General features: G+C 32.6%; 2 protein-coding genes across 2 annotated transcripts; one reads left to right on the top strand and one right to left on the bottom strand.

The window, feature by feature from the left end:
* The first annotated feature begins 6,858 nt into the window (after positions 1-6,858).
* On the top strand, positions 6,859-8,932 carry LOC128174326 (IgGFc-binding protein-like). The gene has a single exon (XM_052839900.1). The coding sequence runs from the start codon at positions 6,859-6,861 to the stop codon at positions 8,059-8,061; it is 1,203 nt and encodes a 400-aa protein (XP_052695860.1). The 3' UTR covers positions 8,062-8,932.
* A 13,198-nt stretch (positions 8,933-22,130) lies between these two features.
* Positions 22,131-24,361, bottom strand: LOC128174325 (uncharacterized). Its single transcript, XM_052839899.1, has 3 exons — positions 24,309-24,361; positions 22,471-23,061; positions 22,131-22,260 (listed from the first exon to the last, which is right to left on the bottom strand). Exons 1-2 carry the CDS (start codon positions 24,359-24,361, stop codon positions 22,494-22,496), a joined length of 621 nt encoding a protein of 206 aa, XP_052695859.1. The 3' UTR covers positions 22,131-22,260; positions 22,471-22,493.
* Positions 24,362-27,188: the final 2,827 nt, after the last annotated feature.

Raw genomic sequence — 27,188 nt, 5'->3', positions numbered from 1 at the left:
TCAACCAATTTTTATATTTGAAAATCCTGCCAAAACCTTGTGAGAAAACATAATCAAGATTCAAGATGATGCTCACCACTTGTCTCAAAATAATCCTTTAACTCATTCACTCCGTTTGCAAGAAATCGCATTTTTGTAGCCATGGCAACATCTTCCTCCTCAATTCCAGTGCTCAAGTCTGGTCTAAACTTGTTGCAGATTGCACTTACTATGCGGACATAATCGCCAATATGTGGTATCTGTGTATTGGGGATGGTCCTGCTAAAAAAATTCCATGTCTTGAGCCTGCCATTCACTGACTCGACAACCCATCTAAGCTGTAACACACAACACATACTATGAATATGCATATATATTACACATGCATGCAAGTTAAATATACAGTAACACTCGGTTATAACGAAGTCGTAGGGGCAACAAATTCACACTGTTATATCCATTAATCGTAATATACGTATAACATTTTTTTTTTAAAAATAAGTGCTGGGGACTCAAAACCTCGTTATATCCAAGAAATCCCTATATGTGTGTTTGAAATAAATATTTTACTGTAGTGCAATGTAATTAAAAGGAAAAGTTTGTTAAATCTTAAACTTTGGATTCACAACACATCTGTACTATATGATACAGTACTAAAACACATCAATAACATTTTAAGCTTAAAATTTTTAAAAGGTGACCTGCAACAACATAAACAAATTGAATCAGTATTATATTGAGGCATGTTATATTATACAAGTACCTTGGTCACAAATCTGGTTGAATTGGCTTCTTCTGTTGAGTGTTGCTTTGAATGACGAGTCAGAAAGAATGGCATTTCAACATGTATACCCAAGTCATCAAGCAAAGCTTCTGCGTCTCTGAAACCTCTGTCGACAATAAAAATATCGTCTTCTACCCATTTCCTAATGTCCTCTACATTTGTTTGGATCATGTGACTTAAGATCTTTGCATCGGAATTTTTGGAATCTGCCAGATAGGGACCTAATACAGAAATTATATATCCAGAAGTTGATACAATAATCATCGGTTTAACTAATGGCCGGTGTTTGTGGGTGCTGTAGGAACGACGTGAGAAAGAAAAGTTTCCGCTTTTTTGGAGGTATACATAAGTCCCATCGAGTACAAGAATGACTGGATTATCTGACATGCTGCATAGAAGTTTCTTGGCAAGGGGACGAGTATGGTGATAAATGACATCCTCCCTTGTTATGTTAGAGAACCCCAAATGCTTTGGCACAGAATCTTCCATCAAACCATTTTTCGCAGATATAACAGCACGTCGAACCTGGAAATAGAAAACCCAGTTTCAATTAATGTACATTCAATCACGTACGAGTTTTTATTTTTTATGTATAATAAAATAATAAGAAATCTTAAATGTATTGTCTTACTTAACATGTCCATACCTGCCATTTTTTCATGCCAAATAAGGTTCCAAGTAGTTGATTACTTAAACCACATCTAAGTTTCGTCAACAATAATGCTACACATGTTCTAGTACTTCTGTTCTTGGATGATCTTAAGTTGGTCTCCACCAAATATGTCATCAATTCATCAAACTGATCCTTTGTAACACCTGTTAGATTGCAGTAATCTTCATTTTCCATTCCATGTGGGTCATCAAAATTCAGTCTCTTGTTCTGATTTTGGATTGCTACCTCCCTTGTTTGTTTTAAACTCCAACAATGGTGGTCCTGTTGACATTGGAGACTTGTTTGTTTCAACAGATGCAATGCCTCAGTGTTGAGATCTCCATCAGATATATGTTTAGGACAGCATCTAGAACCAGGTGAAACAAATGGTTTTTTTTTGGATGAATACATTTACACGAGTGTTTTCAGGAACAACAACAAGCTTTGGCCCTGGCTTTTTACATATTACACAGTTGGCATGACTTGTAAAAGTACTTGGAATGGACAGTGTTACTGAAGGAGGGCTCTTCATACTCTGCTTTGATAATGTTTTCTGTATTTTGTTTGGCTCAGGGCTGTTGCAAATAGAATCTCTTGTCGATTTTGTTTCACACATGTGACGACATTTCCTACACAGCATGCTGTCACCAGAAACATCCATACGGAGTCTTCTCTTGATGAAGTCTGCATGCTCCTTCTTTATCCTGTTTCTGTCCTGTTGTGATGTTCTTTTGGAGCACAGCAAGCAGGGGTAGAACTTAGGCATTTTAAAAATATATTAAAAAGTCATTAATCACGCACAGTCACATTACTGTACAAGTATAATAATGCTACATGTATATGACAGATGTACATTTAATATCTGCAATAATGAAAGAACTTTCTGTAGAATTTTTTTTAAGAAATTCAATTTAATATCTTTAAGGTTCCTCCACACCCAGTGACCTGTACTTTTTAGAAGTGCATTACAACATGCAAATTCAACATATTGTTCTAGCTACCGGTACATGTAAAATATCGACCACTTCAAGTGTATTACTTGACAGTTCCAAAGGTTAGTCATCCGACTGCCAATCCTTTGGACCCCAAGATATTGGGTTCTAGTCCAACAGTAACTAATATTTTCATTGACTTGCGCAAAGTTTTTAAATTTCATATTTTCCCCTAAAAAATTTGTCTTCCATTATATTAGAATTTACTTTATCTTTGCATGATGATTATACATTAGTTTATGTTGCTTTAATAACATTTATCAAGCTGCATGGAGAAACCTTAATACCGGTATTTAAATGATATAAAATAAATGTTAAAATTATAAAGGATTGCAGGTATTAAATTATAACTGCTATTAAGATATTTTATCGTACCTCTGTTTATTGTTATTTCTTCATCATCACTATGGAAATAAACTTAATTTGACCTCTGAACACTGGTAAAGTCACACAAACATGAACATCTGATTTATGTAGACTGTAGAAAAATGTACAATTACTTACATGGCTTCAAACATCTGTTCATATTTATTAGCATTTACATTTTCAGTTGAAATGTGATAATACTGTAATTATAGATTATGTGTGGCAAAAGTGAAGATAACTATTTTTTTGATTTTGTTTTTTTTATTCCATTCATATGAAAAATCCTGAGGATGAGCATGCATACGATGGAATCAAATGATTAAAATTCTTCTTAAATAATTGCTACAAATACCTTTTATATCAAAAACTAACAGAAAAAAGTCAGTTACATGTATCATTTACTACGTTATTGCTTTGCAATAGCATAAAACCCTTTAGAACCCAGTGTATTAAATGATCACCTGTTTTTTCGGTATAATAAACAATTGATTGCATAAACATTCAGGAGATACAAAGATTCATTCATCCAGGGAAATCCATATTTCCTTTGGGCATTGCCCTCGAGAAATATGATTTTCCCTGGATGAATAAATCTCTGTATCTCCCTCACAATCATGCGATAAATGTAGCATTAATATCGATAGTACGCATCTGTAGATTGTCATATTGCAAATTCTGGTCAAAGTTACATGTAATAGTCTTGATTTGGCTACTGCATATGTGGTTGAGCAGTTTCCCTTATGCCTACCAGAAACATGCCACATATGCCTAAATACGTGCTTTCACACCTGATAGTTTTGCATGAATATATTTATAAATACACATCAAAAATAGCATCACTGGGCCTACAAAAAAAAATATTTTTATCTTATTTCCAAAAGCAGATAGGCCTGTTACGTGAAAGCAGAGACGTTATTTATGTCTCTGGTGAAAGGGGCATGCAAACTGACATATCTTTATACAGTGACAACTAGTTTGTTTGATTTTTATCCCTATCTCTACAACACACGCCAAAAAAACTAGCGGCGTCGGGTCAGGATTACAAGAATCTCGGATTAACATGCATTTTGTTGCTTTCCTTGTTTTCATAAGATCGCCAATCAATCCTTACCTAATACAATCCCATAGTGGTACATCAGTTGTGTTGAATATGTCTACGTATCGATAATGAACATAGTAGTTCCGTCAATCACTGCACCGTCATTCATTCAATCTATTCATTGCGATTGTCGAACTTGTCGTCTGGTTTGCAACGACAGAAACCGCCGAACGAAATTAAAAATTCCGAATTACAATGATTACTATTTTGCATTTATTTAATCAAATATATTTTTAAAATTTGGATTATTGCTACATTTGTACTTGAAATGCAGCGATTGTAGATCCCATGGTACATAATTTGGCGATTTTTCATTAAATATATAAGCCACGGGACTTGTTCCGGAAATGACAAATGTTTAAATTTCACTATGAGCACAGCAAACGCGATTTACGAAATATGCTTTTTTTCGACTAGTCATTGCAATAGCTTTGACATATACAAGTATTATCTATCGCGTTGCCTGTGCACATATCAAAATATTTACATACGTGTGTACAAATTCGTAGTTTTTTGCAAAAAAGTGAAATCGGGTTAAGTTTGGAATTTATAATTCTGATATGTGACGTTTTGGCGTCATTTCCCATGCATGTTTCAAGCACGGGGGTTGTCCAAATTTAACTTCAATGGGTGATGGCAGTTTAGCTGCTGCTTCATTTTTTATGATTTTCATAGGCCAAAATAATATACTAAGTGTACCTTGTTCTTACTCTACGATAAATAGCACGGCAGTACTGTCAATTCCTTATTTTGCGGGAGTACTTAATTTCGCGATTCCGCCGTTTTGTATCGCGAGAATATAAAATCGCAATCACCATTTTTTGGTTATAATTCCTTTACTTCTAAAAAATTCTAAAAAGTTTCTAAAAATTAAAGTGAGATTTTTAAATTTACGAGGGCTTCTCGCGATTTTACGCGGACATTAATTACTCGCGTTCAATTAGCAATATACAGTATGCTTTTCAAAAGAGAGATGGGGGAGAAAAAGGATTGGAACACTATTGTCAACATCTGTTTCTATTACATGTTACGACTCTCAGTTTGAGTGATTCAGCTGTGTGGTATCTTCAAATTCTGTATCAAAAAATCGATACCACATTTACCGATTTAAACGTTCGCAGAAATATGAATTGATAAAATGTCAACTCTACAAAAGAAGAACATATGGGAATCGTGTCGTGTGGTTGTGTTTCTAAACGACAGTGTCATGCTCCGTGAAAGGTATAGACTTACTTCAGAAAAAAATAAACAGCAATTCATTAAATATAAAATTACAAGAACAAATTTTAAAGTTGAGAAATGAGAAGTTTATAAATGATTCATTGGGATATGGTCACTGAAATATTGACTTCTTTATCTTTCTGTGAATAATAAGTTCGGATGAAGACTATGAAATCAAAAATCATTAAAATTAAAAATTGAAGCGTTCTACTTTAATGGAGAGTATGACTCTCCCAGTGGTCTATAAATGATGATGAAAATGTTAAACCTCTAAATAATAAAAAACAAAAACAAAAAAAAAACCACAGAAAACAAAAACAAAGGGTAAATATTGCAAACTGGGATTCTAAGCGTTTTAAATAAATATCCATTTGAAAATGTATCATCGCTTGACACACGCATTTATGTAAATTAACTCGCAAAAAAATGTTTGGCTATTAATTTCACATTTCTGGAATGGGTACTATTACACACTGACACCTGTCAATCAATAGATTGTATCAATACTCGAAAAAAAAAATACACGACCGTTTTAATACATTTTAATACAAAGTTTTAATACACAACCGTTCATATGACTGTCTAGCTTAATTTGAAATAAAGAGGTAGGAAATATAAGAAAAAAATCCGAATTCTATTCAACGTCACCAGATTAGAAGATTTTTGAATGGAATACTGTGATATCTGTGTAACTTCAATTTATGGACATAGAAAAGATCCGGGTGAAATTTATTGAGAACTTACTTGTTTTTAAAGTCAAGGTTTATCATACTAGTAAATATACTTTACAAGTCATGGAGCCATCTGTTGTTCACTTTGTGTTGTTGATAATGTACATGTATCTGCGACTTACACAAGCCAAAAACTTCCAAAGTTACCAGGCTTACCCAGAATTTGACAACAAAGTGTATATTAAAGAACCGTTATACAGCAAGACAACGGTCTCTCTCCTTAGTTGCAGCGCACTTTGTGGTAATGGATGCAACTGTTTCAACTTCAACCTACTTACGGGCATGTGTCTTCTCTTTGCTTCATGCAATCCCTTGCATGCATGTATGACAGGCTCTGAAAATGGATTGCGTTTCTTCTTCGATCCTTCTGTAATACTTAATGGTATGTATATGGTGTTTAATAATGAAATGCCACTTTTTAAACAAATTGAAATTGAATAATGAACAGTTAAATTGTTGATACACCAACTACAGCGAGTATTACTTCCTACACGCTTTAACGCGAAACAGTCGGACTATTTGTACATATATAAGAAAACATGTTAGTGTTGTTGGTTTTTTATTTATTTTCTCGTGCGCAAACATTTGTAACAAAGTTTGCCGAGTTCATCAAACTAAGTATATCGTACAATTTATTTAACATGTCCATATATCAATCATCTAAGAATATGAGTTAAAGTTTCTATGTTATAACACTGTACAAGCCAAAAGTATCTCTTATGCCAAAATTGTTTTAAGAAAGAATGTCAGAAAAATATAATTGATGATGAGAGGCACATATACTATCGAGCACAAATATTTATACATTGTTTTAATTTTTTTTCAAAAATTATATATAAATAAAAACGAAAGAAATCATTGTTAATATTATTTGAAAGAATATAATTCTTTTTGGATCTACTATTTCCTGATCAATCAAATACAATCACTTTTTCTTACTGATGAATTTCAAATTAACCTATTTTGTACATGTATATAATATTATTTTCCATTCCATTGCAGAACATGAGAAAACTGGTTTTATCGTTTTGTTTATGGCACATATAGACATTCCCATGAAGGATATTTACTTTTCATCCAAGAAAGGTGCATTCCTGAATATAACAACATCGTCACGTCTAGACCATTCCCTTAAACAACAGATAGATAAAATGATTACCGTACCTTCGAGTCATCGTATTATCATTCCATCTGCAATTGAACTGGAAAGCTTTAGGAAAGAAGTGAAGTCAATTTTCATCGAAACGTTTGATGATGTGTTTGTCGTTAGTCATGACCATCTTCCTGATACTATTGGAAGCACTGCAATTGTTCCACTACATAAAATGGCAACCCATTACGTTGTAATATCGACAGAGCCAACATCAAAGAAGAAGAGTCAGTTTGCTATAGCTGCTCTTAAAAATAACACGTCAGTTTCAATAACTTTTAAGATGAAACGAAACATTTTTTTGTATATCGATGGAAAGTCATTTTTGAATGGCGATGTATACAATTTAACACTTGATCGATTTGAAACATATCAGATTTCCCATGAAACGGATTTGACAGGAACAGTTATTGAATCGTCTGTACCTATCGCAGTTTTTTCGGGAAATACTTGTAATAGGCTTGAAAATATTGGCGCCTGTGATCATCTTATTCAACAAATAATTCCAACTAGAGAATTAGACAAAACATACATAGTACCCCCAAATACAAACGATCGAAGAACAAAGGTTCGTATAACAGCGACAGAAAGCAGCAACATAATGTACACAGTTAATGGAATAACTCAAACAGTAACAATTAATAAATTGGATTCTTTCGACACGATTCTATCCAGTAGACGAGCGTGTGTGATTGAATCAAAGACACCTATAACTGTCACCAGTTTTGGTTTACGCTCTAGCAAATCTACAATGGGCGATCCTTCCATGACGGTTGTTCCGGGGATAAATCAATACATTGATTACTACAAAACAGTGGTACCATCCGGTTTCAGTTTTAACTATGTAACTATTATGATAAAACAATCTTTAAAAGATTCTATCCGAATTAACAACACATTGACAAACGGAAGCAATATTGTATTTGAAGAAAATGTATCATTTATGAACTTAACATACAACGTGAGGTCTATTAGAGTACCGGAGGGTGAAATTTCTGTGTCTACAACTTGTGGGGAACATTTTGGACTCATGTTTTCGGGAGTTAAAACTTATGCTGCATATGGTTTTAGTGCGATACTGCTGTAGAACCTGAAATATTTGGTTCAGATTGGGTCTATTTAAATTAACACCATGAGGTACATATAGTAAGGGGATTGGGAGGCTTTATAACATTTTTTCTCAAACTTTTACTTGTTTGCCATTTTGTAAAACAATGGATGGTAATCAATCCATGTTTTTTAAAAGATTACCCGACAAGACATGAGTTTCATGTGTTTAAAAAGACATTAAGATTAATAATTAAGCGGATTATAGCGGGAAACAATTAGCGGTGTTCGTGTCAGCCGATTCATTTTTAATAATGATTTTCACAGACAACACTCGATGCAAATTGTTAAATATTTAGTGTTACAAAGTAAAACCTCGAAATAATAACTTTTCGAGACTAACGGCAAAAGAAGGCATCGCGAGAATGTTAGATGTACAAGTGTAACATTGTTTGTTGAAAGAAAATTTTTTACCTGTACATAGTTTATAAATCTGTACATAGGTCATAACTCATCCTTAGAATTATTATGATCCTGTTATGCATGACAGAAATGAAAGTTATTATCATGAGATTGATTTTGGTCAAATTTAGGCTTTTATGTCAGAAGTTTTTTTTTTTATTATGATTACAGTGTGTTTTGGTAGAGAGAAAGTTGTAAGTGCATTTTTAATGGGTTTTTTTCTAGATTTTGAATATTAAAAATTCTAAAAATCCGTGTAGGACAAGAAAAACAACTGGAATGATATTTTTACTCAGTATTCATGTACCAACAGGTATCAGAAAACTAACAGACATAAGAAACATTTCAAACCAAGCAGTTGATTATTGATTAGGCAATTGTACTTTAACATAAATATGAGATTATATATCCATAAAATTGAAATTGTTTTACCGTTCCGACATTGAAACACGTGTGGGTTTTTTTTTTCCTAGAACGGTAGCTATTTTGTTAGAATTTCATATAGATCAAATACAAAACATTATAGTTTGTTAAAATATTGTTGCTATTGTTTTTGTTATTGTTGTATCTGTTTAAAAAAAAAAATGAAAAGTATAATCCTTAAATGTTTACTTTTAAATGTAACTTCATTATGATGCCAAGCATGTTGAAAAAAAAAACAAACTTAAACACATTATTTTTTTCAATATGTTTTATCAAATATGAGCATTTGTTCCTTAAAAATTACAAAAATATTGATCGAAATAATTGCCGTTTTATCCGTATAGCAAAATTTAAAAGTATTGGCCACTATAGCGTATTTCACTACGAGTAGGATCTATATATTATAGCAATGCAATTGATTGAGGATCATACTACAAAGTAAAGTACTTTTAGATTCATATTTAATACAATAGTTTGTTAAAGTGTTGTTTAATTGTGTGTTGTTCTCGTTTTTCTAAGGATTCTAACATGTATATCAATATTTTTCTTTGACATCCCCTTTTAGAATGGGATTTCAATATCATGTCACGATTATAGTTAAAATCTAAAATAATTAGGTTTTTTTTCCTAAATTTCTTTTTTTTTAATGATTCTTAAATGGAATACAAAAACATCTATCACTTACACGTTACAAAAATATATATTGTTTGAGATTTAAATTGCTTTTTAACAGTATCGCACCTAAAAAAGGCAATACATGTAACAACGCATTTTCCTTCTAAGTAGTTCTCAATATGGATATGCAAGTAAGGGTTGTTACACGGCTTGACAAGGGCGCGCTTTGCGCGCCCAAGGCAACGGTGTAGCAACCATTTTGTCGCATGGTCTTTGTTTCTAGATTGAGTAATCAAACTTATCTGGGTTTGATTGGTAAGGACCGTATCAGATAAACTGTCAACAAGGTTCTGAATTATATTCACTTTTCCCCCCAAAAAGTGATATAATGGAAATTTAACTTTATTTTGTTTATTCATTGCACTTGTACAGTTAAATTAAATAAATCACTGTTAAATGTTTTTAAATTTAATTTTTACTTAAACAGTTTGTCTGCTATACATTCTTTGAAAACGATCCTATAGATTACTTTAGTGATTGGTCCAATGATTTATCAATTAACACCTTCCATTTAAAAAGATGCGCTGGCATCAGTGATATATCATGGACAATTAAATGGAAATTTGCGATCATTAGAGTGGAACCATGCGACAGTCAATTTAAAATAATGATGCACAAAAAATACTCTAAAATAAAACAGGTTCAAACTTGTTACTCACATTCTGAATCTAGAATTATTAGATTTTTTTCCTTTTAAAAATTATAAGTAACCCCCAAAAAACTAAACTGGTATGTTTCTATGTCTGTTTTACTTATGGTTCTTTGACCGCTCATCCTTTTATAATCAAGCAATTCACTGTTAATTTGAGTGACTTTTACCAGGTGTGTTATTCCACCTTAAGTAGAAAAAAATATATGCATGCTAAATATTATAGTTTGTCAAAGTGTCGAACGTCTTGGTATTATTGTTCTTTTTGTTGTTATTGTTATTGTTGTTATTGTTGTTGCTGTTATATTGTTGGGTTTTTTGTTGGTTTTTTTTTTAGATTTTTTAAATTTAGATGATTTTTATCATACTATAAATGCTTCGATTAAAATAAGATTACATTGTATCATCTGGTGAGTTTCGGGGAAATATAAACTAATTTGGATCTACATTCATTTTCATGTTTTACCGGTTTCAATTTACAAATATTATTTACTTTGAAGCATCCTTAAAAGCCATGGGTTTTATGACCATTCTATTTCCACAAACAAATTGAATAAGGACTCTCTTTGATAAAAATCTCCAATTAAAAATGAACATTAGTGTGTTACTTGTTTAATAATATTTTGAATCACGAATTAGTGCATTTCTTTTTTTTGAAAATAATACATGTTGCTGTTGTTAAAATAAAATGAAATATATATATTTAAGTCAATTTTATTTCCCAGGTAGAATATCTTTAGATACATAAGAAATACTACAATTCGCCAATGTGTTGTTTGTGTATGTGTGTGCTGTTGTCGCAAAAATCGTTAATACTTTGGCATAAAAACATTTTTGGCAAAACTGTTTTGCATGCAAATAAAATGGGCGATGCAAATGTATTTAACTCCGAGTCTGTGCTCCCAATATTGAAGGAAAATTGGGAGGGGGGGGGGGCAACTTCGGTATCTCGTATTATTTTCTGTGCTTGAAAAATAATCCCTGTTGAAATAAGATAAGAATCAAATACAAAAGTTTAAAGTCGATTATACAGATAGGCCATTGACCACAAAACCCTCTTACATATAAAAGGAAGTTATTCAAAACTGTCATCTAAATGTCATACAATAAATATTAAAAGCTTCTCTTGTGCCTGCTTTTGTAAACAATTCACTTATAAATCTTGTATATGGATACTGCATCTGCATGATATATGACTAACAGTTTCGGTTATAGTAATTACAAATTCCCATTGTGTCGATAACAACAAAATGTGACAACAAGCAAGTACAACCCATTTTTTCCTGTGACAAAATTTATCATATGGACTATATTTTATTGGTTTATAACGCTCGTACAAATTTATGTGCGGCAAAAAGTTAACGTAATATGTTGTTATTTACTCTAAACAACGTTTCTAACTTATAGTAAAACAAAAAAAAAATGTTTGCTTTAAATAATGTTGTTGTGGATTTTATGTACAATAAAAGAACTTTAGAAAATGACATTTATTTTTTACTTTTCATTTAAGGTTCTCCGATCCTCAGCCTCAAAGAATTTTTTTTCATCATAAGAATGATATTATTCTTTCCACCTTTATAAATGAAATGATATAAAATGAATGTTTTTAGAGGGTATCCATGCATTTTACAAAGTAATTGCAAATTCGCCTATGATGGATATATTTGTATAATGGAAAAAAGAAACAAGTTGAGTCTTACAAAAAGTTCGGTGCATCGATGGCAAGATGTATATAAGTGGGAAAGCTCCGTAAATCCACTACGCCAAGCATATAATGTGACTGGTGGTTATACTAGGAGTAGAATACTAAATTAAACTTGTCTGTATAAAAGTCAGATTTATTGTACAAATAAAAGAAATCCGGATAATTTAGAGTTATCGAACTTTGCCGAGGATCGGAGATAGTTAATACTGGTACTCTATTTGCGTAAAACAATACTAATTTGACAATACATGTTAACTTGAAGGAAAACATAAGGATGACGTCAGCTAGATACAGAAGAACATCAATGTTTTCGCAATGTGATCGCAACTTTGAATATTTATTACGTGTCTCACTGCAGTCCGTCTATTCAAGAAAGTTCATTTTTGAAATTAATCCTTTGCTGTAAGATTCGCTGTTTATATTTTAAAACAATTTCGTATTAATACCGTAATATAAAGGGTTACATTGTTATTTCATAAGATTATAGATTTCCAACATGGTACGTTTTATTGACAATACACAGATAATAATGAATTTAAATAAATGAAGACAAAAGCATGTGAAATATTTTGAAATTTATCTTTGTATTGTAAATAATGTTGACTGCTTACATTTTTTTTATTTCAGTGTAGCAAGCTTTACCTTCAACACTGAAACTACTCTTCACATGGATTACAAAGTCCTCTTTGGCTCTATCTTAAGTACAGTTTTGAAGATTTGATCATTAAAGACCCACACTTTATTAAATTGAAAATGATTAACACTTGTGGGAAATACCAAATCGTTTTGATCTGTGTTGTTTTAAGTTAAAAAATAAACCATATTTGCTCTCAATGTTTTCGGTGCTGACCAGGTGAAAATTATTATTAAAAAATCAATTTCTTGTGTCTATGTGGAGTTGAATCTTTGCTCTAGTAGTTTTGGTGAATTGATTGTCATTAGGGTGCAACACACAGTTTTATATGTAAGGTTATAAGGATGTTTTTAAATGAGGGACAAGCAAAACTGACCCCTATAAAAATAAATTGTAAAAACATGTGACATATATATCTATATATATCACTAGAAAGATGAAATTGTGAATTTTGTGAATATTTAAAAATAATGCACATGTAACTTAATACAAGAATTTATTTGGCACTCATAACATGAGGAAAATTTACAAAAGGATGCCTCTAAATTCAGTACATTCATGTATTTTAGACTCCCCTAACAACAAATTGCAAATACATCAGCCATTTTAATTTGTGTGCATTTTCAAAGTAAGTCCTAAGGAATCGTTTTATAGTATGTTCATGGTACATTCATCAGCTTTTTAAAGAGTTACATTACCTGCTAATAAATTCATGAAATTCTGCACGCGTAAAATCAGGATGTTTTTGGAGTTACCTCCCTTTATTTTAGAGTCTCACAAAACTAATTTAAGAAATTTTTCTACATACTCTTTTCATGTATTCGAAAGATAAACCTTTAAATTATGCAGTTGAGAATTTAATGTGGACAAGTGTGCTATTAATCATAGTTAGTTCCCCTTTATATGTTAATTACGTTTTAGTATTTTCTGGAAATGTTTGATTTTTCGTATCTGGATCCGAAAATACATATAGTGTATGTTTAGTGCTGCCATGCGAATGGTGAAACTTCGTATTTGTGGAACATTGTCTGCATATCATCATTACTGTTCTTCTGTGCAACTACATTGTTATAGGTATGTTTGCGACTACAACTTTTGTATAATTGCATAATATCTAGGTTGTTAGATTTCCTGTATATTGTATCTTTATGTTTTGGCACATACCCTTTTCCCGCCATATCCAAATGTTATCATCAACCTGAATAATCGGATTATCTTTCACCACTGATTAGTAATTATATGAAAGGAACTACAACATATCCATGGTTACAAGTATGGGCTTACATACCACAGGCATAGCACTGGAGTATTTGAAAATTAAAGATTTTATTTAAAAAACCATAAAGACACGCTTTACTTACTTGTATGTTTATCTTTGTTATTTTGTTGTTTTAATTGTTTTGTTTTTTATGTCTCATTAGACTCAAAAACAACTGTATCATCATCCCTAATAACTAAAGAAAAAATAAAGATGCATTTTTCTGAGGATTACTCCCTGGATAAAAACGTTTTCACCTTCATTGCTTACATACACCATCTCACTAAACTACACCATCTCACTAAACTTTACCTTAAGATGACGAAAATGAAATACAATAAGACATGTCTGAGGTTGGTAACTTAATGAACGTACACTGTATATAGACCGATGTCAGTTATCATCAATACACACAAACGCCAACACGTACCCGCTGCTCCTAGGATGCAAGCATATTGTTAACATATGAGTGCAGATGTCTGTTAAAGAAATGAACGAAACTCCTTTTTTGTCAATATGCCACCGAAAATGTTTCGTGCTTAGGGTTGTGGTTGTTGGTTTGGTGTCCTGTAATTAATAATTTAGTCGATATAAGGTAATGATGTTTATTCCTCAAAGATCTAGCATAAAGTCAATTATAAACAAATGATAAAAATGATAACAAAGAAAACAGAGTACTTAACAAAGCGTCTTTACAAAATGTGATTAGAGATGCAACCTAAAAAGGACCACAATAAAAATAAGTCTTTGCATACTCTAACACAATTGTAACATATACACATGCTAAGTGAATATTGACCACATTAAATCTGTGTTTTATAAGTACATATTTATATAAAATAAATAAGGGGAAAATGAACTAAAATGGAGAGATCGCTTGGCTATGATGAAGACCATAATTATTGAAAATTCAACTATATTTATTTACATGTAGTAGTAAGCTACAAACCTATTTTTAGCGCGAGTACACATGTACTCGGCTATATTGACGAGCCGAAATAAAAATGTAAAGTGGGGTAAAGTGAAATATAGATCTTTAGTTCAAATAAAAGAAAGCGTAGATAAAAATAAACATGTTATACACTTACATTATAAATCATGAACGATCGATTGGAATCATATAATGAAGCACGCATTCTCCTAGCGAAATAGATTTGTAAAACCCGCATTTCCTCTTGGGCGGAAGTGTAAACAATGATTAGATTTAGAACCAATCACGTGGTAATTCCGGAGACGCGTTAGCAATATTATCAAAGTGAAAAGCGGGGGATAGTAATAATTGATAAGTAAGAAAATCAAAAATGAATCAAATAACAAAATATTAAGAACAGATGGAAAAATGATTATGAACATAAAATGATTGAGAAAATAAACATACAAGTTAATATTCCTGACTAACAATAATTTCATATCATAGCATGTAATATACATGTATATACATGTAATTTCAAGACATTATAAAATTCATTGACAGTAAAAGTAGAATGTTTTACCCTTTAAAAAGAAAAAGAGTTGTAATTAAAATGCATATAAAAATGTATATGAAATAATGTCCTACCTGTAATTGATAAATAAGTAAATGTTTATTCCACGAAGATCCAGCATAAAGTGACGCGCTGGGATCTTGGGATAAAAATCGACCGAGTCCAGGTGATGTACATTACAGGTTAATTACTGATTGTATCAAGGCTTCCTTTGCGAGGGCCTCTTGACAAAAAGAAAGGCATAGCGTGGGTACAGACAAAAGGGCCTAATCCGATGACCTGACACTAATTGAGTAGATCAAACATCAAAAGAAGTGTCTTATTGATAAGTGATTTGTTACGTAAAATTTGTTTTACCTTAACAAGATAGATATTTCGCTCATCGCCGTGATAAGTGTGAATATTTACGAAGCAGATTATCAAGTGATAGAAAATATTTCCTTGCGGCGAAATGGGGTTTATAGTGACAAAAAGATATTAGTTACTTTTTATGCAGTTTGTTCCAGAAATAGTTTGAAACACAATTCAGTATAAAGATATAATATGTAGAAAATAGGACAATTTTCTATATTAGAATATTTCTGATTAAAGCTAAAATATGAAGAAAATAGGAAAATTTTCTATGTTAAAATATTTCTGATAAGGGGTCAAATGTACTTTATGATAATTCCCTCCTGGTTCGGAAATTTTTTGTTCTCAAAAATAAAAGTTATGGTAGCGGGTAAAAAAATGGGGGGGGGGGGGGTAATGACATGGTGAATAAGCTAGGTATCTAGTTAAATGAATTAATGTTTGCATACAGAATGATACAAGAGATGTTTGTAAAACACTTATGCCCCGCTCCCTTGGAAACAAACAGAAACTGCAAGTAACTGGAATTTCTTTAAGTCCAAGGACCATAACTCTGTCGATAATTGCTCTATCATACCCAATATCAAACTTAACCTAGATGTTCTCATAATAAACCTGTATACCAAATTTCATTTCAATATCTTCATACTCTGCGAAGAAAATGAACGGAAACTGCAAATAACTGGAATTTTTCTACGTCCAAGGGCCATAACTCTGTTGAAAATTACTCGATCGTACCCAATATCGAACTTGTCCTAGATATTAATATGATACACCTGAATACTAAATTTCATTCCAATATGTTCATCCTCTGTGAAGAAAATGAAGGGAAACTGCAAATGACTGGAATTTTTCTAAGCCCAAGGGCCATAACTCGAAAATTGCTCGATCGTACCCAATATCGAACTTGACCTAGATATTATCATGATTAACCTGAATACCAAGTTGTATTTCAATATGTTCATCCTCTGCGAAGAAAATGAACGGAAACTGTCGGTGGACCGACCGACAGACCGACCGACCGACCGACAGACACCAGCAAAGCAATATGCCCTCCCTTCTTCTTGGCTATATAAAAATAACTACACAAGTACCCTACAATGTAAAAGTTGTACAACAAATGGTGCAAGAAAAACACTTCAGGGTGTACACTATTTTAAGGGAATACATACACACTTTTACACTGGAAGTATTGTGTTCCAAGATTCTTTCCCATAAAAATTATTGAATCAATTTGAAATTCTGAATGGGAGTCGAATATAACAAGAAGCATGTTGTGCAGGTGGGTGTTATATTGATTGGAGTTTGTATGCTTTGAAAGGTGAAAGGTGAAATTTTGACTGAATTGTGTGTGTGTTTGTTTTGAATGATTGGATTAATTGGGATTATCGATGGTCAAAGTTGGGTATGCAGGTTGTCAGAGCAAACAGGATGAAGCATGCAGTCAGTACAAGTTGTGAGTTAAGGGTTTAGTGTGGTGGTTTAAGGTTGCTAGTGAGTACAGAAAATGTGCACAGGTCATGTATGAGTAAAAATGAGGTAATGTATTAGTAAAAATGTAAGTATGCTCAAGAACATGCAATTAATTCATTCAAAACATTGCAGGTGAATAGGAAAGTGTTGTGTAGTCCCGGTGACCTAGGGAAGGAAGTGAGGTAGATTAGGGGAAAAAAAAGGTCAGGTATTCATTGTTAATATTAATACAGTAAAATAACCGTAACAATTTTTGAGCAATATATTCAAATATTAACAATGATACATGATGGGTGGCTTAGGGAGCAAAGTTAGAGGTAGGATTGTAGGAAAGGACGGTCAGAGAATAGGACTTGCAACAATTTAAATTCATTTGTAAAAACATGCAAGCTCTGGTTAAACATTATAACCGGATGTGTTTAGAGAAGAATGGGATGCCTGCTTATTAGCATTGTTAAGGTTTCGTAAAGGAGTGTTGAAATTGGGTTTGTAAGCATGATAGTAGACTGCATTTTGGTGTTCGATAAAGTGCAGTGTTAGTGACTGTATCTGTTAGGTTAAGATAAGTATTTGTTAATTGTGATTTTAAAGGTACTAATGTATTTTTTTGTGTTATGTGGATGCAAAATGACTTTATGTGTTTTAAATTTGGAACAAAAAGTAATTGTATAAAGGGGAAGAATGTCTTGGAAAACAAGACTTACCACCTTGAACACAGTCTTTTGTGTAGTTGTAAAGTTTGTAATGGTCACTGTTGTCTTGGAGAATGGTACCACTGTTGCAGTGATTGGAAGACGCAGTGTATTCTGCCAAAGTTATTCTGGAGGTCGTTGCCATGGTTGCTGGGCTGGTTATTGTGGAGACTGCTACCAGTGTTGTTGTGGAGGTCATTGCCATGGTTTCTGGGTTGGCTACTACCGGGATTTTTGTTGCGCTGCTGCCTTGGTGCTGCCCCAGTTGTTGTTGGTCCTGCTGTCAGAGTTGTTTGTCGAGACCCATGTCCTGGTTGGTCTCTTTCAGTCTCTGGAGGAACTCATTCTCTCAGTATTAGTTGGTCCTAGTAATAGGTCCTGGAGCTTGCTTGTTGACTCTTCAAAGGGATGAACCGATTGTCACGAAAAATGTTTCGTGCTTAGGGTTGGGTTATTAAGGTTGGTTTTCTGTAATTGATAAATTGAGTCGATATACAGTAAATGTTTATTCCACGAAGATCCAGCATAAAGTGACGCGCTGGGATCTTGGGACAAAAATCAAGGTCAGGTACATTACAGGTTAATTACTTATTGTATCAATAAAAGTAAGAAAGTCTTCCCTTGCGAGGGCCTCTGGACAAAAAGATAATCAGAGCGTGGGTACAGACAAAAGGGGCTTAATCCGATGACCTGACACTAATTGAGGAGATCAAACATCAAAAGAAGTGTCTACAGTCATTTCATGCATATCTTTTACAATTCAATGCTATGCTATGGTATGCGATTTTAATGATATGCTATGAGATTTGTATGCTATGCTATGAGATTTGTATGCTATGCTATGAGAAATTGAAATGAAGGGCTTAATGATATGGTATGCTATGCTATGCTATGGTATGCTATGAGATTTGAACAAAAACGCCTCCATACACAGAAGAGTTCCACACATTTCGAAGTAAAATAATAAGAAGCCAAAGTTTACCACAAATCTATCATGTAAACATTTATTTTTTCAAATAAAAACATTTAAAACCGAGTTAAAATAACGTTGTATGCTATGCTATGGTATGCTATGGTATGATATGACGAATGCGATTCTATGAGATTGTATGCTATGGTATGAGATTCCAGTGCTATGCTATGAGATTCCAATGTTATGCTATGAGATTTCAATGCTATGCTATGCTATGGTGTATGTTGTAAAAGATATGCTTGAACTGACTGTAATTGATAAGTGATTTGTTACGTACAATTTGGTTTACCTTAACGAGATAGATATTTCGGTCATCGCAGTGATAAGTGTGAATATTTACGAAGCAGATTATCAAGTGATAGAAAATATTTCCTTGCGGCGAAATGGGTTTTATACACTGCTGCTATCGTGAAAGTTGACAAAACTATCCTATCCTATATCCTGTATCCTGCATCCTATCTTGCAAAAAAGCTCTATCCTATCCTATCCTATCCCATACCTTCAAAATATAGGAATGCAAGTTAAATGAAACGAAATTTAAGAATAAAATGATTTTAAACAGTGGGACGGACAACTTCGGAATGGACATTTTCCGGCGTTGCACCTTTTTCCGCTTAAGCTATCTTAGTGATTTTTTGTTAAAAAGGTTGAGTTTTTCCTTCTAAAACAATTATGAAATAAATAAAAGGAGCATTACTAGATAGTTTTTTTTATATTCAGCTTTTAAATTCCCTCCCCATGGGAAAAAATGTGATAAAAAAACTCATGAAAAACCCCATGTAAACCCCATTGGGTTTTCTTTAAAAAACCCAAATACTAAATGGTTTTTTTTTTTTCACCCATATTTTTCTTATTGAGCAATCAAGGGTTTCTTTTTACCCCACTTTTAAAATAGGTACAAAAACCCCATATTATATTCTGATCATTTTGATTTCAAAAAGGTTAAGCACAACCTCTTTAATCATAATTCTACTTTTCATCCACCTCATTAAGCTTTACTAAATTACTTGATAGTGTGATGTTCATTCTCAGCTGTTTAATCAAAATCATGAACATAATTGATAAAAAGTGAACAACCTTTCATTAATCTTGCTGAAGTTGTGCTAGTCCTTCGTGTGTGTGTATTTTTTTTTAAACTACATGTATCTTAGACTGTAACTCTTGCTATACTATGCATGTGCGACCAATTTTCCAAATATGCTATAATAATCTCTGGGATATAATAGCTCAAATGGGTTGTAAAAATACAGGGCAAAAATTGTAAATCCGCAATAAAATGCATAAATGAAACAACTTTTTTTAAACTACTATTTTATAGACCTTTCGGTAGATCAAAACTTCTTCAGTACCAATCTCATGAATCTGAGTAACCATTGTTTTTTTTTCGGGGGGGGGGGGGGTTGCTTACAAACAGTTGTTGTATTGTGGTGTTTATTCAGAGATTTTATTACAACATTTTTATCGATTCTTTTCATTTTTTGCACTGTAAAATTACACCCCATCTGGGATATTATACGGTTTTCTGTAGTGGCATCCCGTTTGGCAACCTGGTCTGGATAGCCCACAAACGGCACAGCGTCGTAATTCATAACCTCTGTCTTTCACTTCAGCATGGCTATAGATATCGTTGATTCGCGTAATACATGTCACCATAGAAAGTTATCAACTTTTGTAATGTATGAAACAAAATAGACCTCAGCTCGAAGCTCATAATGTTTTGGAATCGATGTGAAGCATGCTGTTATTAAAAGCTTTCTTAAATTCACTTGACTTAAGCGCATTGTTGATCAAGAAAAATGGTGTAGAAAATAAAATTCAGGTCCGAATTTTAACGATTTATAGCCGGTTACCCCCCTTCCCCGAAAAAATCAAAAGACAAAAAGTTATTGATTAATTTAAAAGTTGATTAAGAATGATGACGGAATGCTTACAGTAATAGGTGGTACTAAGAAATACACTATCTAAATTTTGATATCGTGCATGATTGGGTGGTGGTGGGGTTACAATGCTCCCTTTATTAGACAATGACTTACTGAAAGAAACTAATAGAAACAGACTACATTTGATATGGTCAAATAACTGGCCCCGATTTTTGACAAATTTGTATATACTGTGATATGATATCAAAATCAATAATATTGATGCTACCGAGATGTCTATCACATTATGTTAATTATGAGCCACCACTGTACAGTGTGAATCTCCATCATTTCATCTATGATGTAACTAAACTGGGCTATATAATCAAACAAGCAAAAATATTATAACTTTATCTTCAAAATTTGCTTTCGAGTACAGAACAAATGTTTGATCAAGTAAACTATATTATATACATTTGAGTTAAAAATTCTGCTTGAGCACTTTTGCATGCACTTGATGTTTCTCAATCAAAATTTAAAATTATAAAAAAACACCCATATTTTGTTAAAAAACATTATACCAAAATAAGACAATATTCAAGACGTCATTACTATCATATTATGCCGTCACTGAAGTGATAACTTTTTACATACTTTTTACCCCCCTAAAAAATGCTGCATGCATTATGATGACATTAATTGAATGAGATTCAATTATTAAGAGGACCTCTACTAGAGCCATTTATAAACATAACCTTTTTTATTTACTTTTTGATACAAAATTAGCCACATAAATCAAAGAAACACTTTCAACCTTTCATATACATTTGCTTTATTTAATGGCTTATTTCCTCAAAACAGCAGTTTATAATACTGTGTAATCAGTTTGAATTCATTGGCCTGAGTTTCTTGATCATTAAAAAATCTTTAGGTACATGTTGCAATATATTTATGATTTATTAAGGGGCAAGTGTGTACCAGAAAACCCTTGAAAATAAGCTCCTCTAAATTTCTATGATTACACAGTACAATAAATTTAAAAAGCTAAGATAAAGAATCAAATGAACACAAATAAATGCAATAACTGTTCAATTCCAGCTTGTTGGAGCATGTATGTTATAAATATATTGAAAAGCACATATAACATTTTTAATATAATAATATTGCATGCATTTTTTTCATGACAATTTCAAATATAACATATGATAATAGAATTTTGGAGCGGACTATTGCCGCACCCGAATTAGAACTCCCAATAAAAGTACAAATCAAACTTTTAAAAAAGCTTTGGAGTGGACTATGGCTGCTCCGAATAAACACTCCAATTACTCCAAACAAATAACAATTTCAAATCAAACAAATTTGAAATTTTGGAGCGGACGTTTGCCGCACTCGAATTAACACTCCCAATAAAAATTAAATTCAAATCTATTAAACATATTAAAAAGTTTTGGAGCGGAATATTACTGCACCCGAATTAACACTCTTTCACCATTTCAAACTCGACATTTACATTGAATCTCAGATGCTGACTTTTGTCACTTAAACCAACAATTCCATCAAGTAAATTAAGGTCTTATTCTTTGTCTCACTGTTCGAATCTGTAAAAAAGTACCTAAAAATAGATATAAAATAAATTTATACAACTTACGAGAGAGAGACACACAGACTAAAACTTTGAAATTTATTTAAAAGGTTTTCCTTTAAGACTTGTTTCCAAATGTTTTCACTAACGATATATATCACCAAAGTTTTACAGCTAAGGAAACTCTTACAAGAATAGTTTACATAATTTGCTATTGATCACTTACTGTTGACTCCTGTGTCAGACTTGTCATGTGTCTGTAGATGGCTTCCGCCACAGCTGAGGGACCATTTCCTCAGTGGGAACCAGCCTCAGATGCTCCCTGAAGGCACTCAGCGTTGTTATGTTGGGTTGGTGATATTGAAACTGTCCATGTAAGTGGCCAGTCCACCAGTTTTTCTCCTCTGGAGACATACTCCCACTCTTCTCCCACTTCCGAGGGTCTGCTTCCATGCTGCTAAATGCTTTCCTCCCCTTCTCTGGCATGGTTCCAATTGGCAGAGGTTCGCCTCTGAAAGCCCCTGCCAGGTTGGTTATGTCCACACACTTGTAGTCTGACCGCTCCATTGGCCACTCTTTGTAGAATAGCTTGACCTCCTCCTCCACCAGTTTGAACTTGAAGATGTGGGGGGAATTGTGGCCGGACAACTGGACTGGGGATTCCAAGGCAAGGCCCCTGTAGTCCCAAATGTTCTCCAGGAATGTTGTCGTTGGTTCCGGATGGTACAACTGGTGGATTTCAGCATGAAGATGGTCCAGGGTTTTGATGGCCTGTTGCCAATTTGGATGGACATGCGAGGAAATAGCTGGTCCACATCTTTATGGGTATGTCCTACCATCAAAAAGGACAATTTAACCTGCAGCAATAAACAAGTGGAACATGTGAATTATTTTTTTTTAAAAGAAGATATGAAAATTGTGTGCTTAATTTTCCATACCATTTGTCATGACTTTATTGATATTATACGGTATACTATAACTATGACAATTTTATTCATAAACTGAAACAGTGATGGAAGTTATTCCCAGTTATGTGTAATTAATAATCCATTATTTAAATATTTATCGAACGAATTCATCTTTAAGTGGTGGAAACTGTCCATTGCTTAATTATTTTCAAAACTTACAGTTAGCTAGCACATATAAACAATTGAATGAGATTGTTTAAGGACATTATTTACATCTACCGAGTGTGGGACGCCTCTATTTCTTACGGAAACTTTATGGTTAATTCATAGTTCCAAAGAAACAGCAAGACTGAAATCTACATGTCCCTTTATCCATAGGTCAAAATCAACAGCGGCTGAAATTGACATGACTGAAATTTACATGCTCCTTTTATCAATTTTAAATTCATTATTTTTTTCAATGCGTTTTTTTCCTAACTTTTCTCCTGTGATTTCAAGATTTCAAGTTGATGATTTAGTTTAAAAAATATATTTAATGGAGACAACAATAGGTTTTCCTTTTTTTCTCCCCCAAAACCAAGGACTAAAAGATTCACCTACGCTGCAAAGTAAAGGCATGTTTAAGTAGGCGGGGCTTATTTTATTGAACTTCGAGCTCAAAAAAAAATTAATCATATCGAAGTCGTTTAAAACTTGCAGGAATAAATAATGCTTTTGGTAGGGTGTTCTGTTTGTTTTTTTTTTTGTTTTCTTTTGATTTTTGGGTTTTTTTTATTTGGTTTTTGGTTTTGTTTTGTTTTGTTTTGTTTTGTTTTGTTTTGTTTTGTTTTGTTTTGTTTTGTTTTTTTTTTTGTTTTTTTTTGGGAGGGGGGGTATATCGAGACAATTAAATATGTATGCTTTCACGGTGCATAATATGTTGTAAATAACGCTTTTTAATGGAAATATAAATATACCTTTTCACGGTAACTGCGCACCGCTATTTTGCAGGGCAAAATGACATATTTTGGTAAACAAAAAAGGAGGGACATTACATTGATTGTTTCATTGATGTTCTTTCAACATCTTTGTCAAAGTATATCAATTTGCTCTACAAGAGATAAGTACTGCAATTATCGTAAAAGGGGTCAATCATTTTTTGGTTCTGATACGCTACCTCTCGACATTTGATGGTGTCTCTGACAACAACTGTATAAAAGAAGCAGGCATGGTTACGGCTAATGGCAAATACGAAGAGCTTTTTTCTTCGTTTTATCTTTTAACATCAACTAATTTCTTAAATTGAAAAGATACTTTAAGAATTCGTTAATTATGTCTATGACTTGCACACACAAGTATTATAGGTGATTTTTAGTAGCTTAATACGAGTTAGAGACCGAGGATGTATAGTTTACACAGACCACGTGTAAATAAAGTTGAAGTGGTGCATACTGGCTGTAGTTCCAATGAAACGAACATTTTGTATAATATTGAGCTAGAAATAGTTTTATCAGTTTTGGATGTAAATGTAAAATTCAGCATGGAGAAGAAAAAAATGTATCTAGAGTCATTCTATCTGTAGAAAATAGCTTTGTTGTTTTCACCCGTGAATTTGAAAAGACCAATATTATCGGTGTTTTATACTTCTTGGTTATTGTGTAAAATAATTTTAATGTGATATTGAAAATAACAGAGACATTAATGTTATGACCATTTTGTCTTTTTCTGGTTTATTTTCCAGTATAATTTCAATCACAATGAACAGAAAAAATCAAAATCTACAGCTGACTACGGCTCGTAAAAGGAATTTTTTCTGCTACATTTCTTTTATCATGTCTTATGTCTGAGGCCTGTAATATGTAAGCTGTTCGCCTAATCACAGTTCAGATCATTTTTCACATCTGTATACGGACGCATTCTACATAGCTACACAAATTGTAATGCATTCCGTAGTGACAAAAAGTAATGTGCTTCTTCCATTGCATTAGATCAAACTACGAAAGAAACAACAGTTTACCTCCTTTTTGTCCAAAATCAATTGCTCAAACCATTTTGCTGTATGATTTTTTTAAGTATTGTAAACTGATTCTCCTGTTTAGATACCTTTCTGTATCTACCAGAGTTTTCTTAAAGAGGAGGGAACGTTATATCAAAGGTTTACTATGTGTACTTGTAGCGAAACAAATATGGATTTTAAGTAAATTTGAAATTGTAATAAAAGGATTTTTTTTTTAAATCTTAAACTTATGTACATCTTTTTATAGCCATTATAAAAATGGAATATGTTAAAATTGAAAGACGTTATAGCTCGTTCGAAAAAAGAATGAATTTCAGGTCATTGGCAGTTTGGAAAAGATTGGAAACCACAACTTTCGGTTTGGAGTTATTCTCATTATCTTTTTAAATTTTAGGGGCATTCATTTTCAGACAAATGCTCTGAAATGGTGGATAGCAAATGATTTAAAGATAAAAAACTTTAATATTGACAATTTGGACGTTGTCCTCTGATTTTTGTGTTTTAGTTTAGTCAATGCACAAAAAAAAAGTTGTGCATAATTTTGGGGTTTTCAGTTGAGACCATATAAAGGGGGATGGTCCCTTAAAGAAGTGAAACAAATAAACGCCTGGAAAGTCTTTGCTTTATAACTAAAAAAACGGTAAATATTTCGATAATGCTCCCGCTGGAAAAGTTAATCGTTTTTACCATATCAATTTAATTGTTATATAGTATTGGTTGGATAGTGCGTAATAAGAGAGTGAAAAGTTTGACGTAAAAAAATGTAAATCCGCATTCAATTTGCTAAAAAGCAATAACCCCCTGTGTGTAATACTGTTCTAAGGTCGCAATTAATTCTTTTCTTGTTTTTATTGGATAATACAAATTTATCAAGAATGCTATTTTAGTACCCCGCGCTTTTATCACAACTCATTTTTGGATTTGTCATCCTCTTATGAAAAATGAGAACAAAATAAGGGAGGATTTAATCAAATAGAATTGATAAGTCTTTGATTTTCTTTTGTTAATTAAGCACAGAAACAGAATGAAATGAACATTTGACTATAAACATACAATAACTGCAACATTTTTAAACTTAAGCTTTGTGTAAAATATTTAGTATTTACTCATTCCCCACACGTGGCCGTGGAGAGTTATCGCGCGTTGATCGACTGGAACTATTTGTAGTTATTTTGTAGACTACCTTTAGGTAGAAACACGCGAAGTGTTTTTGTGTCGCCGTCAGACATCAATGATTAAGCACTATATATTAATTTTCCTCTTTTAGTTTATTAAAAAAACCCACCAAAGATCTTTATATTTCTGTATTTTCACTCAGTTAACATTTCACCTGCGATGCTAATACGTGCGACGACAGGCAGTAGCATGATCTGAAATAACAAAAATTGATATACATAGTTAGAATATAAATAAAGACTAAATTTAAAGTATAAATTCTGTTTACAATTTACAATTACCAATGATAAAAACATTGATTCGTGTAACAAACACATCATGCTCCAGATTTGCACATTTTAGATTTTTACGGAACTTCATTTTCTTGATATATATTTATAATAAAATAGAAGAAAAATATAAACAAACAAAAACAAGGAAGCTGTGTCGAATTTGTAACCCAATTATCAGAACTACGTCGTGGGAATCGTTGCAATTCCTACATTGATTGAGCAATATGGTTTTTTTTCATGGAACAACGAAGCAATGTAGTACTATTTTGTTCAAAAATATGAAGTAATGATATTGCAGGTGCATATATTTACAATCTGTTTTTGAAACAAGAGGTTGCTAGTATCTTCTGACAGATATTTTTGCTGCTGACCATACTGTTGACATGAATAAATATTATTTTTATTATTATTATTATTATTATTATTATTATTATTATTATTTTAAATTTGTTGACATTTACACAAGTTTGGCACTTGACATATTTTCAACCATCAGTTTCAAATTGGTATTGTATGGTGATGTCCTTTCTGAGTGCTCTGAAATAAATATGAATGCAACTAGAAGTATTTTTGCATGTTGGTAATTCATTGA

Source organism: Crassostrea angulata, chromosome 2 (assembly GCF_025612915.1).
Source record: "Crassostrea angulata isolate pt1a10 chromosome 2, ASM2561291v2, whole genome shotgun sequence".
In the NCBI taxonomy this organism is placed as follows: domain Eukaryota; kingdom Metazoa; phylum Mollusca; class Bivalvia; order Ostreida; family Ostreidae; genus Magallana; species Magallana angulata.
The sequence above is the reverse complement of the archived record's forward strand: the minus strand, read 5'-3'. Positions and strand labels throughout refer to the sequence as shown.